The following is a 15,474-nucleotide window of genomic DNA, read 5'->3' on the forward strand; positions in this document are numbered from 1 at the left end:
CCTCTCTCCTCTCTCCTCCCTCCTCCCTCCTCCCTCCTCCCTCCTCTCTCCTCCCTCCATCTTCCTCCCTCCTCTCTCCTCCCTCCTCTCTCCTCTCTCCTCTCTCCTTCCTCCTCCCTCCTCTTTCCTCCCTCCTCCCTCCTCCCTCCTCTCTCCTCCCTCCTCTCTCCTCTCTCCTCCCTCCTCTCTCCTCCCTCCTCTCTCCTCTCTCCTCCCTCCTCTCTCCTCTCTCCTCTCTCCTCCCTCCTCTCTCCTCCCTCCTCTCTCCTCTCTCCTCCCTCCTCTCTCCTCTCTCCTCCCTCCTCCCTCCTCTCTCCTCTCTCCTCCCTCCTCTCTCCTCTCTCCTCCCTCCTCCCTCCTCCCTCCTCTCTCCTCTCTCCTCTCTCCTCCCTCCATCTTCCTCCCTCCTCTCTCCTCCCTCCATCTTCCTCCCTCCTCTCTCCTCTCTCCTTCCTCCTCCCTCCTCTCTCCTCTCTCCTCCCTCCTCTCTCCTCCCTCCTCTCTCCTTCCTCCTCCCTCCTCTCTCCTCTCTCCTCCCTCCTCCCTCCTCCCTCCTTTCTCCTCTCTCCTCCCTCCTCTCTCCTCTCTCCTCCCTCCTCTCTCCTCTCTCCTTCCTCCTCTCTCCTCCCTCCTCCCTCCTCCCTCCTTCCTCCTCCCTCCTCTCTCCTCTCTCCTCCCTCCTCTCTCCTCCCTCCTTCCTCCTCCCTCCTCTCTCCTCTCTCCTCTCTCCTCCCTCCTCCCTCCTCTCTCCTCCCTCCTCCCTCCTTCCTCCTCCCTCCTCTCTCCTCTCTCCTCCCTCCTCCCTCCTCCCACCTCTCTCCTCCCTCCATCTTCCTCCCTCCTCTCTCCTCTCTCCTCTCTCCTCCCTCCTTCCTCATCCCTCCTCCCTCCTCCCTCCTCCCTCCTCCCTCCTCTCTCCTCCCTCCTCCCTCCTCCCTCCTCTCTCCTCTCTCCTCCCTCCTCCCTCCTCTCTCCTCTCTCCTCTCTCCTCCCTCCTCCCTCCTCTCTCCTCCCTCCTTCCTCCTCCCTCCTCTCTCCTCTCCTCTCTCCTCCCTCCTCCCTCCTCCCTCCTCCCTCCTCTCTCCTCTCTCCTCCCTCCTCCCTCCTCTCTCCTCCCTCCTCCCTCCTCCCTCCTCTCTCCTCTCTCCTTCCTCCTGCTTGCCTCACTACCACAACATAACCTGACTGGAAGCCAGGGGCCAACACGTATCAGCTGACAATAACTTCCATCTTATTTGTTGTGAATGATCAATTAATACATACAAATGTACAGGAGCAATCAATTCAACTTTAAAGGGACCCTTCTCCCACTTGTAACAACATAACATTTGTAATTATCTCCAGCCAGCACCATACCAATGTCCATTATGTGAAAAGCGATTTTCTAGGTTCTGCTAATGTTGGGAATTTGTATTAAAATAACTAGAAGTGATAAATCATGTACTATGTGCTCATTTAAATAATATGTGACTGCGGTCAGTTGAGAACAATAGGAAGGTCACGCAAAGCCAAAAGAGAGGTTCTGTTTTTGAGCGACAAGAAGAAATACAAGCTCCTGACTAAAAGAACGTTTTATGATTCAAACTGCCTGTAAATTACTTATTTTTACCTATGTGCTAACAACCATTTTACACCTGCTGTTATAATATTCTATTTTTCTGTACTTTCATAACTAATGATAAGTCTATTCTTCTAACTTGTAAATCGAATCCTAATATTACTGTGTAACTTCAATAGTTGTGTTTTCACAAGACATTCTGATAACAAGACATTCTGATAAGGACACTGACACAATGCTCTGCTCATACAAAGTACGGATATCACCATGAGAACGAGACGCTAGCAGGACACTCAAGCTGATAACATACAGTACACTCTCGCACCCACACAGGAGAGGAATTGAAGGCCAATGCTAACGAGAAGACTTGCTGTAGCTGCAACGGATTTGTGCTGACAATTGGAAAACTACCAGATAGAGGGGGGGGGGGGGGCATCACCCAGCCCAAAATGTTAAATGAAATGTATAAAGGACTATGTACGGAGGTGAGAGGAACTCTTGTTTTGGTGGAGCCACTGCAGTTAACTTGTTGACGGCTAGCTGAGATGGGCCTGCAGAGGTGAAACTAGATAAGACTCTTTTCCATGGAAATGAACTATTATTGCTTGCTGATGTGCTTGAATAAATATTATCTTAATTAACAGTTCAGTAGTGGTGCCTAATATTTGATTGGATCATATCATCTTAAGAAGTGATATCAAGGACGTCTGTTGAGATTAAACGAACTCGCTTGTAAGTGACGACTCAATTAAATCGATTCTGGAGAAGTTGATCGCCTTACACTAACAGGTTCTAACAAATAAAAAACCATTATTTACTGAAACTACCATGAGTTCCAGAGTGTTTGTGGCTGTAGTACTGGTAGTTATGGTACTGGAGATAATGAAAGTGATCTTCACAATGTCTGAAAGTCCCTTTAATAATATTATCATTCTGAGTCACTGATGTCTGTGTATGTCACTGACATACAAGATGGTAACAAAATATAACAAATTGTCTTGACATTCAGACATCCATCTTCCTCTGAGAGGATCCTTTGTGTGTTCATATCAGTCCTCAAGCAGCACAACTGAGTCATGATTGGAGTTAGAAAAAAGGAAATAATCAGCTGATGGTGTCTGCAAAGCAGAGAGAATTGTGTTAATATTATGGTGAGAGTATGGTGTTGAGAGTGTACAACATGTTTCTTAGCAACCATTATCATTATCAAGCAAAAATATAGTCCTCTTTGCAGAGTAGTAATTATAATTTGTAGTATCGAGAAATATATAAATTCTCAGGTAACGAGGGTGCAGGTTTGACTTGGCCTTTCTGTAAAGTTCAGATTTATTTACCTGTGTAGCGTCTGCCGCTGTGTGGCCAAAATGGGTTACTGCACTGTGCAACATTCAAAACAACTTCACACACACACACACACACACACACACACACACACACACACACACACACACACACACACACACACACACACACACACACACACACTACACACACTACACACACTACACACTACACACACACAGCTGACGAATAGTATGTACACTAAGGTCAGCAATGTGCACAGACTGACGGCTGTAACCATGAGCACTGTTATTTGACCCAAGATAACTAATATCGTTACGTTATTAATTATTATCTAAATGACTATTCAATTTTGGGCACAGTAATGTTTTAATACGCTGTATATAAATGTTCCAATAACAATACATAATGCACAATTCTGAGCAAGAGAAAGTGTATATCGCAATATTAATATATTAAAAAGTTGTATATGTGTAATATATGTGTATCTTATAGTAATTCTTGTATTATTTAGTTATTTTGTTTATCTTTGTTCTTTGCCCCTTGGATTGCATGGTTTATCCTTGTTTTATTATGTAGTTTATAGTAATGCTATTGTGTGTTTTATTGATTACTATTGTTATATTATTATTTTGCTGTGTGGATATGTTAAAGCACTTTGAGCTGCAACGTTTGCAGGAAAAGTGCTATACAAATAAACGTTATTCTTCTTATTATTATTCCAGTGTGTTTCCATCTCTGCTGCCCCTCTTTGGCCTGAAGAGGCGTCTCCTCCGCGGTGACGTCACTGGCAGAGATGTCATGGCGTCTGTGGGACTGAAGCTGGAGCTGCTACTGAGATAAAACCTGTCGACAGTGTGTAAATCGAAATGGAGAAAAATGCAAACCTGCATCGAGACGTTGGAGGAAGTTCCCTGTGTGCTACTATTGCAGGAGAAATGGGCGACATCAAAGCAGTTGGCGGAATGAAAGGAGCTACCGATACGTGCAAGAATAGTGAGCCTTCTCCCAGTACTTGTTTGGTTAGTTGTCACATCCCTGGTGGTGCTCCTAGCTCTGATAATGCTGCTATCTCCACTGTTGGAGACAAATTAGATATGCCAGACATGATCGAATCTCTCCCGGTGCAAGAGAACATTCAATCGAGTGGTTGGTCGGAGACCTTGTCCTCTGAACGCGGAGATCAGCTGAGTAACGGGATGGGACATGATGGCTCACAGCTGGCCGCAGGAAACAGCGAGGCTGCTGCCACCTCAAAGTTAGTCAACAACACAACGCCAGGCGAGCCCTCCTGTGTGACAGGGACGTCAGGAGGTGCTCAGGCTGACATCTCGAGTCGTGCGACATTTGAACACATGAAGCTGACAAAACCGACACACCTTTGTCCGGACAAGACAAATACAACGGGAAACGTCAAATCAGGAGTTTCGGGTGATCATACCGTATCCGAGGGGTTGCCAGGTGGGAGTGACCCGCCGAGCATCGCGGGAGGATCTCGGAGCATTGATTCCCTGGAGTCCTTCTCCAACCTCCACTCCTGCCCCAGCTCTGACCTGAACAGCGAAGGACTGGAGGACAGGGGGCTGGCTATAGCACTACAGAGCGAGTATGGAGCTGACGGGACCAAGACCCCGTGTCCCAAGGACCGGGGGGGCGCCGGCGCTGGCCAGTCCATCTACCACATCAAGTGGATCAAGTGGAAAGAGGAGAACACACCGATCATCACCCAGAACGAGAACGGCCCGTGTCCACTGCTGGCCATTATGAATGTCCTCTTGCTGGCATGGAAGGTAAACGACAGACAGTCATGACCAACCTGCATGAACCCAGGCTCACATTGGATGGATGGGCATAGAGTTAGGACAACTGTGGTCAAAACCACATCCCTGCCACATCCCAAATGCTCTGTTTAGATACAAAAGAGAACACACCCCCTTTGATAAACTGGTCATAATATAGGCTGTCTGTAAACTGAACACTGAATTATCAGTGAGTGTGAGGTGTCACCTGTCAAAATGTAGAATCATTTTCATTTGGACAGAGGATACAGGTGTACACTGCCTCTTTCTGATGAGGTTACAAAAAGAGAAAAGGGGGCCGAGGCAGTTATGCTTAAATCTTGTTGTTAATACACAAGTACTGGCATATCATAAGCATTTGGCCAAGCTAGGTAATTTTTTCTCCTGCTGAGCTCTTGGCAGCTTAGCCCCTCTGTTATAAGTAGCCTCTGCACAAGACTTCAATTGAATCTTGGATTTGAGCCTCTGGTTTCATTTGCATCATAAAGATAACATTTAATTACTGCCGGTGACGGTTGGCTGGCAGGCGGTGGAGACTGGTTGTTCAGTATGCCGCTTCGCAACTTAAACTGCAGCTCCATGTCTCCTGTCCCTGATGCCTCTGCCCTAAGCACCTCCTGTGAAAATGATTATCATGTCCGAGGACAGGTTCTAAAACACAGTGACTGTAAACAGAGCCCTCTGCATCAAACACTTTTGTGTGTGTGTGTGTGTGTGTGTGTGTGTGTGTGTGTGTGTGTGTGTAGTGTGTAGTGTGTGTGTGTCTGTGTGTCTGTGTGTCTGTGTGTGTGTGTGTGTGTGTGTGTGTGTGTGTGCGCGCGCGCGCTGGCATTGCACTCCTGGTGACGTTAAACACACTGCCCGTCACTTCCCAGGTGTGGCTGTTTTTACCGGGACGTGACCTCTCATCATCGGGGAGGGAGATGCCTGCCACGTTAATGTTTTTTGGGCAGTGTCAATGTCAAAACATTGGTTTGTTTGTTGAATAATTTATCTCTTTCCCCTCGCAGGTTAAGATGCCACCAATGATGGAGATCATAACTGCTGAACAATTAATGGAATATCTTGGTGAGTATCAGTGGGGATGTTAAATATGAACTTTCCTTTGGTTGCAGGTATGGATTTGAATGAATGAATGAATGGACTTTATTGTCATTGCTACAGTACAGGTACCAAACAACGAAATTTAGGAGGGGTGGCTCCCCTGGTGTTAGGAAAGGGGGGGAAAAAAACTTTTTTTTAAATCACAAGAAGGGAAGGAGCTGGTTTACATAAATAATGGCTATGTACACTATCCACTGTACTATACTGTACAGATAGACGACTAGGGTTGTCATATTGCACAATAGTATTATTTCACATTTATTTAAAGTGTCACAGTTTGCAGGCTTGAAATGTACATGTTTGTGCCTCAGCACTACACCTGATTTTTTCAGTCCAGCAGCTGCCATCAATCCGTCCAGACTGTCCAGGGCCCAGAACTTAGGTCTTTTTTTTTTGGTCTTTAGTCACCATTACTGTCAGTATGTGGTAGTGACATCATGTGAATCTTGAAACCAGACTAGTACAACAAGCCACCTTGCTGTACTGTATATCCCAGTCCTCAAAGGGGAGAATACTGTATTTGTTGGTGTGGTTTGGGCTAGAGGGCCATGTCACAAATTGCTAGTTTGGGTGTAAATGTAGTGCCAATGCTCAGCTGGGCATGGAGTTGTACGGTAGTAGAAGCTGCCTGGGGAGAGTAATCGGACCTTAATGACGAAGTGAAGGACTATAATTATGACCACACTGGCTGGGAAGCCATTACTATGAGTAATCACAGGATCTGGACCCTCAGTCTTCTTTTACTCAGCTTCTCCTGGGATTTGTGGATTTGTTTCCTCTCTTTTAGAATTCATAAACATACGGTTATGAATTGTACATGCTAATCGAGCATAGATGGCAACGCTTCATTGAGGTCCCTCTGCCTCACAGGCGTAATAAATCTAAATTTGAATAGAAATACTATTTGAATTCGTAGACTAATTGGATTTGCATTTGAAGATTTGATCTGGATTTGAGACGTGACAGATGTCTAACTTGTATACCTATGTTGTACACAAAGCTTCCATTATTCTGCTTAACGAAAGCTGCTCTGTTACTGTACAATACCTAGAACTGTACAATACCAAAGATACTATAACAACGATGTAGATACTGTAGTTAGTATAAGAGCATCTTAATGTGAAGTGGCACCCACTAGTCTTCACTAGTGGTGGGGGAAAATATCGGTGCAGTTGCAATATAATTTTTCCGTGATTCTGTATCAATACTAATATTTTTTTATTATCATAGTTTTTGTTTTGCCCACCTCCACCCCACTTTATTATTTATTTTAGGTTGTGTTTTAAAAAAACGTTTTACACACGATTCCACTGTTTCCCATCATCAAATGAAAACAACTTTTATTTTTGACTATATTGAATCACATTATTTTTGAAATAATGTGTTGTAGTATCGAATCGAAAATACTAGAATTGCAATATCTATTGAATCGCAGCCTGTGTATCGTGATCATATCGTATCGCGAGACCCCATGCAATTCCTCAGCCTTGCACTTGACCTGTGGCCTCAAAGGAGAAGGTAAACAGCCCTGACAGCTGCGGCCAGTTTAGACAGGAGGAGAGGCCAGGCCTGGGGAATCCCCCCGGGCCAAACCCCTGCTAACGTCAGGGAAACGGGAGCCTCCTCTCCCCCCTCCATAGCTGGGATGTTTAGATGACATAACCCTGGGGTGTCCTGTTACTGGAGGGGCTGAGAGACCCTGGCCCACTCAGCTGCCACGCTCTCTGACTCTTCCTGTTGTTGTTGTTGTTGTTGTTGTTGTTGTTGTTGTTGTTTAGTTTGGATCACATGTTGGTCACACACGTTGGTCACACATGTCACACATAGTTTGGATCACATACATAAGCTACCTTAACTTAACTGTACATAGCTCATAACTGTACCTCTAAATTACCGTACATGCCATTCGGTACCTATCACTATAATAATCATTGTTTTTATATCATGTTCCTATCATTATTTGCACTTCTGGTTAGATGCTAAACTGCATTTAGTTGTCTGGTACTTTGATACTCTGCAATGACAATACAGTTGAATCTAATGCAATCTATTTAAATGTCTATGACTGAGGCTGTGACTTACCGTACCATTCTGAGTGTGATACAGCTCATGAAAATTGTTCGACATCAATAACCGCAAACCGTGAGGGATGTGAAGCCACCCGCGACTGGAGGGTCCATATTTCAGGACGACCGCCATGAGGGTTGTGTCGACTTTGATTGGATCATTTGGGGATTCAGTATAGGGTGCAGTTTGTACCAGAACACTCCTGACAGCTGCAGAACAGTGTCCCACATTACGCTTGTGAATATGACAATGATGATATGATGACTTATGCTACTGGTATCGGCGATGCCTGAACTCGTCATTGTCGGCGAATAACGTTGTTACTTCTAAAATGGTAGTCTGAGGCCAGTGCATCGCTGATGGATAACTACCGAAGTTCTTATCCGCTGTTAGGAATCAGGCCTGTTGTTCGCAGTCATTAGAATATTCATTTGATTTATTTGTTTCCCCACTTTGCTGTTTGGAAGAACGTCTTTCATTCGCTCATATGTTGACTGGTTATTTGGAGCAAAAGGAGAAACTATTGTATGCATAGTACAATGATATGATTACTGTTTGAGTGTAATGGGTAGGAAAATGTAATTTTGAATTAGTCATTGTGCCTGTCTTGAAGTCTGTTAATGGAATATTCTAATGTTTCCTCCTTCACAATCTGCCTCTGTGTGTCCATACAACTTGGTTCCCATGGCTGCTCAATTATAATTGCATATTGCATGCCTTAGTTTAAGGTTCATTTTGCTGGAAGAAAAAAGAGTGATACTACTGTGTGTGTGTGTGTGTGTGTGTGTGTGTGCACACGCACGCCCGCGCGCATGTTTCATTGTTAGACAATGACTGATCTAATTTTACCTTTGCCTAAAACTTTTATGAGAGAACGGCAAAAGGCTTTCTGGATATTGAGAGCATTCCTCCTGCAACGCTGACATGAAGTCCTGAGGGAGAGAACGGGTAGAACATAGCATGGTATGTGAGTCTGAACTGTAGTCACTGTCCTATACCCACCAACAAAGCCACCAGGATGTGTCTTAGGTTGGGGGGGGGGGGGGCTGTGAGTGCTTCCTCCTCTGCCCCCTGGCCCTAGAGGCCCACCTCGCCTGGCCCAAGAGATCCCCCATCCCAAATGTCGGGTCCCAAGCGCTCGGCCCGGACACAGAGAACGCTTACAACGCTCTCTGCAAAAACGCAGAGCATTCTCATTTCACGCAGCTCTGTTTTTCCAACTGTGTCATCTGTGCTAGATTTCCTGGGAGGATTGCTCATGGTTACAGCCGTCAGTCTGTGCACATTGCTGACCTTAGTGTACATACTATTCGTCAGCTGTGTGTGTGTAGTGTGTGTAGTGTGTGTAGTGTGTGTAGTGTGTGTAGTGTGTGTAGTGTGTGTAGTGTGTGTGTGTGTGTGTGTGTGTGTGTGTGTGTGTGTGTGTGTGAACTCAGACATGCCTTTGTGACCTGCCTTTCCTCCTGTTACACAAGACTGTCCATAAATTGCTTTGAGTGTGTGGAGGCCTCAGGAGGAGTGTGTGGTCTTAGCCAGTGGCTTAAAGTAACTTTATGAACGGTTCAGTTCCTGGTCAAATCATTCATCTTCTGTGACGTCCCGAGAGCAGGCAGATCACTCTCAGACAACACTCATACTGTACATAAGCTACCATAACTGTACATATCTACCATAACTGTACATAACTACCTTAACTGCACATAGCTACCTTAACTGCACATAGCTACCATAACTGTACATAGCTACCATAACTGTACATAGCTACCATAACTGTACATAGCTACCATAACTGTACATATCTACCATAACTGTACATAGCTACCATAACTGTACATATCTACCATAACTGTACATAACTACCTTAACTGCACATAGCTACCTTAACTGCACATAGCTACCTTAACTGCACATAGCTACCTTAACTGTACATATCTACCATAACTGTACATAAGCTACCTTAACTATACATAGCTACCATAACTGTACATAGATACCATGATATTAGATGGTTCCCTGATGATGGGCGGCGCCCGAGATTGGTTGATCGTGGTACCCAAAGTAATTAGAGATTGCTCATGGTAGACAATTAAGATACAAGTTTATTCACGGTACCGGGTGAGCTCAGTCAAAGGCAGACAGAACGCACCCAGAACGACACAGCACAGTGACTCTTATAGGGGATAGTTTGATTGATTGAGAATGTTTATTTTGGTCCCCTATATAATTCACAATACAGATATACAAAATGTACACAGTTACAATGCATAACACCAGGACCAAAAAGGTGTAGGCTGAAGCCATGGCTTATTGCGCCTACCCTTGTTACATGTATGCATGTCCCCCCATGAATGCATAATCAAAACATTGAAACGTGTATAAACAAAATGTCACTTACGCAAAGTTCAAAAAAATACCAAACAAAAACTAACTGTACATATCTACCTTAACTGTACATAGCTACCATAACTGTACATATCTACCTTAACTGTACATAGCTACCTTAACTGTACATATCTACCTTAACTGTACATAGCTACCATAACTGTACATATCTACCTTAACTGTACATAGCTACCTTAACTGTACATATCTACCTTAACTGTACATAGCTCATAACTGTACATATCTACCTTAACTGCACATAGCTACCTTAACTGTACATAGCTCATAACTGTACATATCTATCATTCACAAATCATTCACATTCCATCCGACCCCCCTCTCCTCTGGTGTTCCCCAGGGCTCTGTCCTTGGCCCTATCCTCTTCATCATCTACCTCCTCCCACTTGGTCTGATTTTCCGTAAATACAACATTCATTTCCACTGTTATGCGGACGACACCCAGCTCTACGTTTCCTCCAAACCCACTTCCACCCTCCCTCCCTCCTCCCTCTGTGCCTGCCTACAGGAACTTAAATCCTGGTTCACTTCAAATCTCCTCAAACTAAACAGCAATAAAACAGAGGTAATTCTCATTGGCTCCAAATTCACACTCACCAAGCACCCCAGTTTCACCCTCAACATAGACAACTCCTTGGTTTCCCCCTCCCCCCAGGTTAAGAGTCTGGGTGTCGTCCTCGACAGCACCCTTTCATTCCACTCCCACGTTAACAACACCATCCGGTCTGCTTACTTCCATCTACGTAATATCAACCGCCTCCGCCCTTCACTCACTCCCAACAGCGCCGCAATCCTGGTCCACTCCCTCGTCACTTCCCGCCTAGATTACTGTAACTCCCTTCTCTTTGGTCTCCCCCACAAACTCCTCCACAAGATCCAACTGGTCCAGAACGCTGCTGCCCGTATTGTCACCAGAACCCCTGTCATCAGTCACATCACCCCCATTCTACACCAACTCCACTGGCTCCCCATCAAACACCGCATCGACTACAAAATCCTTCTCCACACTTTCAAGGCCATCCATAACCTCGCCCCTCCATACCTGTCCGACCTCCTCCACATCAACATTCCCACCCGGTCCCTCAGGTCTGCCTCCTCCATCAACCTGACCGTCCCCCCAGCCCGTCTGTCCACCATGGGGTTTAGAGCCTTCAGCCGCTCCGCCCCTCGCCTCTGGAACTCCCTCCCCCCCGACATCAGGAACATTGACTCTATCATCTCATTTAAAACCCACCTCAAAACCCACCTGTTTACGCAGGCGTATCCCTGTTGATTTGCTTTTCCCGTGCTGCTCTGCTGCTGGCTATGTTTTATACTGTATGTTTCTATGTATTTTGTGTTTTGAATTTTGTGGCTGTTTTTAGATTTGTTGTTGTACGGCGACCTTGAGTGCCATGAAAGGCGCCATATAAATAAAATGTATTATTATTATTATTATTATCCTTAACTGTACATATCTATCCTGTACATAGCTACCGTAACTGTACAGCTACCTTAACTGTACATAGCTCATAACTGTACATAGCTCATAACTATATAAACTACCGTACTTGTACATGCCATACTGTACCTCACTATCATTGTCACTATCATTGTCTTATATCATGTTCTTATATCACTATTTGCACTTCTGGTTAGATGCTAAACTGCATTTCCTTGTCTGGTACTCTGCAATGACAATAAAGTTTAATCTAATCCATACCGACGATGTTTTCATTCGCTGCTCAAAGCAATTGTTGGTGAGGAAAGAGCTCACAAAGACGCCATATCGGGAAGAGCAGCGCTTGAGTACAGTTGCAGTAATAACACTTATCTATATCTTTTTATTCATTGTCTGATTATATTGTTAAATGTTTATCTATTTCTTTTCAATATATATGTATCTATTCTTGTCATTTTTTATTTTCTTACTATCCTTCTTTTTCTGCATTTTTTAATACTGTATGTAAAGCACTTTGAATTGCCCCTGTTGTATGAAATGTGCTATACAAATAAACTTGCCTTGCCTTGTAACAAAGGCTGATACAGGCAGTCAGTTAATAACTACTGTAGTCCTCTGTCAGGGCAGAAGTGGGAGGTTGAGATAATGTTGTGTTGAAGAGGCTGGCTGGCTGGTTGGGATTCAGCAGCACGTCTACGCACTGTGCCAGGGAGGCTGAGGCCCGCTCAGGGTGGGCCGGGCCGGCCAGAATCAGCTAGAACGGGACGGAGGGACGGAGGAGGGGGAGGGTTTTCCCTGGCCATAGAATGGTATGTGTCAGTTGACTGGCCTCTGCCGAGAGCATTCTTAGCCTGCGCTGAGGAAGCCTGCGGATAGGACGGAGGATACGGATGGTTCAGACCAGAGTAGCTGAGCGCTGCACACAGAAACACACCGATTTCCGGCGAGAGAGAACGCTGGGGGAGCTCACACGCTCCTCGCCGTTTGAAAGAAGGAACGCGGTCGTTTGGGGAGTTCAGAATAATTTTGTGGTTATTTATTTTTTAGTTATATTTCCTCTCAGCCGATATCTTTTATAGACTAACACCTGCTACGACGTCTGTGTGGGGAAAGGGCACGGATGACAGTGATGAAATGGAGGAGACGCACTCCTTGCCTCTTAACAACAGCGAGTGTGCTCGGGTCTGGACGCTCGGCTGTGTGCTGGGAGATCCAGGAGGTTGGGAGTCGAGTGGAATGTTAATGGGGGAGTGGCAGGTGCAGTGTGATTAGCGCTGCGTGGCCCTGGCCTCTGGGGTGGGGAGGGAGGGGGGGGGGGTGGGATGAGGCAGAGCCAGAGCCAGCCCCTTACTTATTCTCTGTCCGCCCCTGTCTCTTCTTAGACCCGAGCCTGAGCTTTCTCTGCCCCAGCCTCATCCTCTGTCTCATCCTCATCCTCTGTCTCATCCTCATCCTCTGTCTCATCCTCTGTCTCATCCTCATCCTCTGTCTCATCCTCTGTCTCATCCTCTGTCTCATCCTCATCCTCTGCCTCATCCTCTGTCTCATCCTCTGTCTCATCCTCTGTCTCATCCTCTGTCTCATCCTCTGTCTCATCCTCATCCTCTGTCTCATCCTCATCCTCTGTCTCATCCACTGTCTCATCCTCATCCTCTGTCTCATCCTCTGTCTCATCCTCTGTCTCATCCTCATCCTCTGTCTCATCTTCATCCTCTGTCTCATCCTCATCCTCTGTCTCATCCTCTGTCTCATCCTCATCCTCTGTCTCATCCTCTGTCTCATCCTCTGTCTCATCCTCATCCTCTGTCTCATCCTCTGTCTCATCCTCTGTCTCATCCTCATCCTCTGTCTCATCCTCTGTCTCATCCTCTGTCTCATCCTCATCCTCTGTCTCATCCTCTGTCTCATCCTCATCCTCTGTCTCATCCTCTGTCTCATCCTCTGTCTCATCCTCTGTCTCATCCTCATCCTCTGTCTCATCCTCTGTCTCATCCTCATCCTCTGTCTCATCTTCATCCTCTGTCTCATCCTCATCCTCTGTCTCATCCTCTGTCTCATCCTCATCCTCTGTCTCATCCTCTGCCTCATCCAGGCCTGACTGAGCCTGAGATCTTAACACTTCTCAAGCGGCTCCTCAGCAGGGGCTTGACTGACTGACCCCACATGATCGGCCCACCCAGGCCCAGCCAGGCCCAGCCCTTCCTGGAAACAACAGCTGGCCCAGCGCTTAACACCCACTCCACTCCCCCGCGGGAGGATTACGCCCGTCTTATTGCAGTCGTGAAAAGAAGACAAAGGAAAAAAATAATAAAAGATTCCGGTCAATATGGCCTCTGTCCATCTGATGGAGGTGTGCAGGCAGACATGTGGTATGGTGGTGAGGCTGTGAGAGGCTAGGCTAACTGCTGCTCCCAGCCAGCCCTCTCCCTGGGTGCGCTGCTTTCTTTAATTAGCTCTGTCTGGCCATGTCCTCTGATGTTCCTTCTCTCTCTCTCTCTCCCCCTCCCTCCCCCTCCCTTTCTCCCTCCTCCCCTCTGCAGGAGACTACATCCTGGACGCCAAGCCTAAAGAGATCTCGGAAGCGCAGCGGCTCAACTACGAGCAGGTAAGGAGCGTCGCCGCCCAAGCATCATCCGTCAGGGCGGTCAGGGACCTGTTCCCGAGTGTGTCTCTGTCTCTGTGTCTGTGTCTGTGTCTGTGTCTGTGTGTCCGTGTGTCTGCGGGTCATGTTGGAGCATCACACACAGACCTGGAGGATGAGAGAGGACTGGAGAGGCAGGAAGCTTCGGGCTGTTAGCTGGGCTCTCTCTCTCTCTCTCTCTCTCTCTCTGTCTCTCTCTGTCTCTGTCTCTCTGTCTCTGTCTCTCTCTCTGTCTCTCTCTCTCTGTCTCTCTGATCTCCCAGCTCTCTCTCTCTCCCCCTCCCCCATCTCTATCTCCCCCCCATCTCTCTCTCTCTCCCCACATCTCTCTCTCTCTCTCCCTCTCCTCATCTCTCTCGGATCCCCTCTCTCTCTCTCTCTCCCTCCATCTCTCTCTCTCTCTGATTTCCCACCTCTCTCTCTGATCTCGCAGCTCTCTCTATCTCTACCCCCTCCCCCATCTCTCTCTCTCTCTCTGATCTCTGAGAGAGCACGATCACGCGGTTAAACCCGCTCACTCGTTCTCACCGACACACCCCCCCCCCGAAAACATCCACGCCCGTCGCCGGGGTGGTTGCCGTGTCCTCTCCTCCCTCTCCCTACTCCCACGGTGACTTCGGTGGGATCCCGCCGTCTGATGGAGCTCATCTACCCCCCCCCCCCGCTCCGCCATCCACTTCAGTGGACGACAAAAAACCCTGAAAGACCAGCGTTTGTTTATGTAACGCATCATACAAGCATGTGATGTTATGTCACTTAACGTGACGTTACGAGACTCACCAACGCTAGCACCGGTGCTGGCCCCGTTCGGCCTCTATATAGGTTAGCCACGTAGGGGTTATTATGTAAGATGCTTTTCCAAGGCCCCCGGGGCTCAGCGGAGGGGGGGGGGGGGGTCATGGGTGTCCGATCATGTCTTCTCTCTTCTCACATGGATGTGGCTGCTCAGGGATGCATGGCTGACTTCAGCTCGCTTTGCAGCTCCGGGCCCCGAGATGTGGGGGGGTGTGTGTGTGTGTGTGAGTGTGTGTGTGTGTGTGTGTGTGTGTGTGCATGCGTGGCTGACACGGAGAAGAGGCCGTCAGGGACGGGGGTTCAACGTTCCATGTTCCCATCCTTGATGTCTTGCCTGGAATTTGGGACGGGCACTCCCTCTCCTCTC

The 15,474-nt window shown here is 46.9% G+C and overlaps 1 protein-coding gene across 1 annotated transcript in view; it reads left to right on the forward strand.

Annotated features, from left to right (window-relative positions):
* Positions 1-3,729: 3,729 nt before the first annotated feature.
* mindy2 (MINDY lysine 48 deubiquitinase 2) overlaps positions 3,730-15,474 on the forward strand; it is a gene marked incomplete at both ends in the record, with an annotated part of 28,087 nt that continues 16,342 nt past the window's right edge. Inside the window, 3 exons of the mRNA XM_080542395.1 lie at positions 3,730-4,650; positions 5,670-5,727; positions 14,212-14,276. Of these exons, the coding sequence (XP_080398521.1) occupies positions 3,730-4,650; positions 5,670-5,727; positions 14,212-14,276 (1,044 nt within the window). The remainder of the gene's footprint in view (positions 4,651-5,669; positions 5,728-14,211; positions 14,277-15,474) is intronic.

This window comes from Nansenia antarctica, assembly GCF_963989245.1.
Source record: "Nansenia antarctica genome assembly, chromosome: 1".
Lineage (NCBI taxonomy): Eukaryota > Metazoa > Chordata > Actinopteri > Argentiniformes > Microstomatidae > Nansenia > Nansenia antarctica.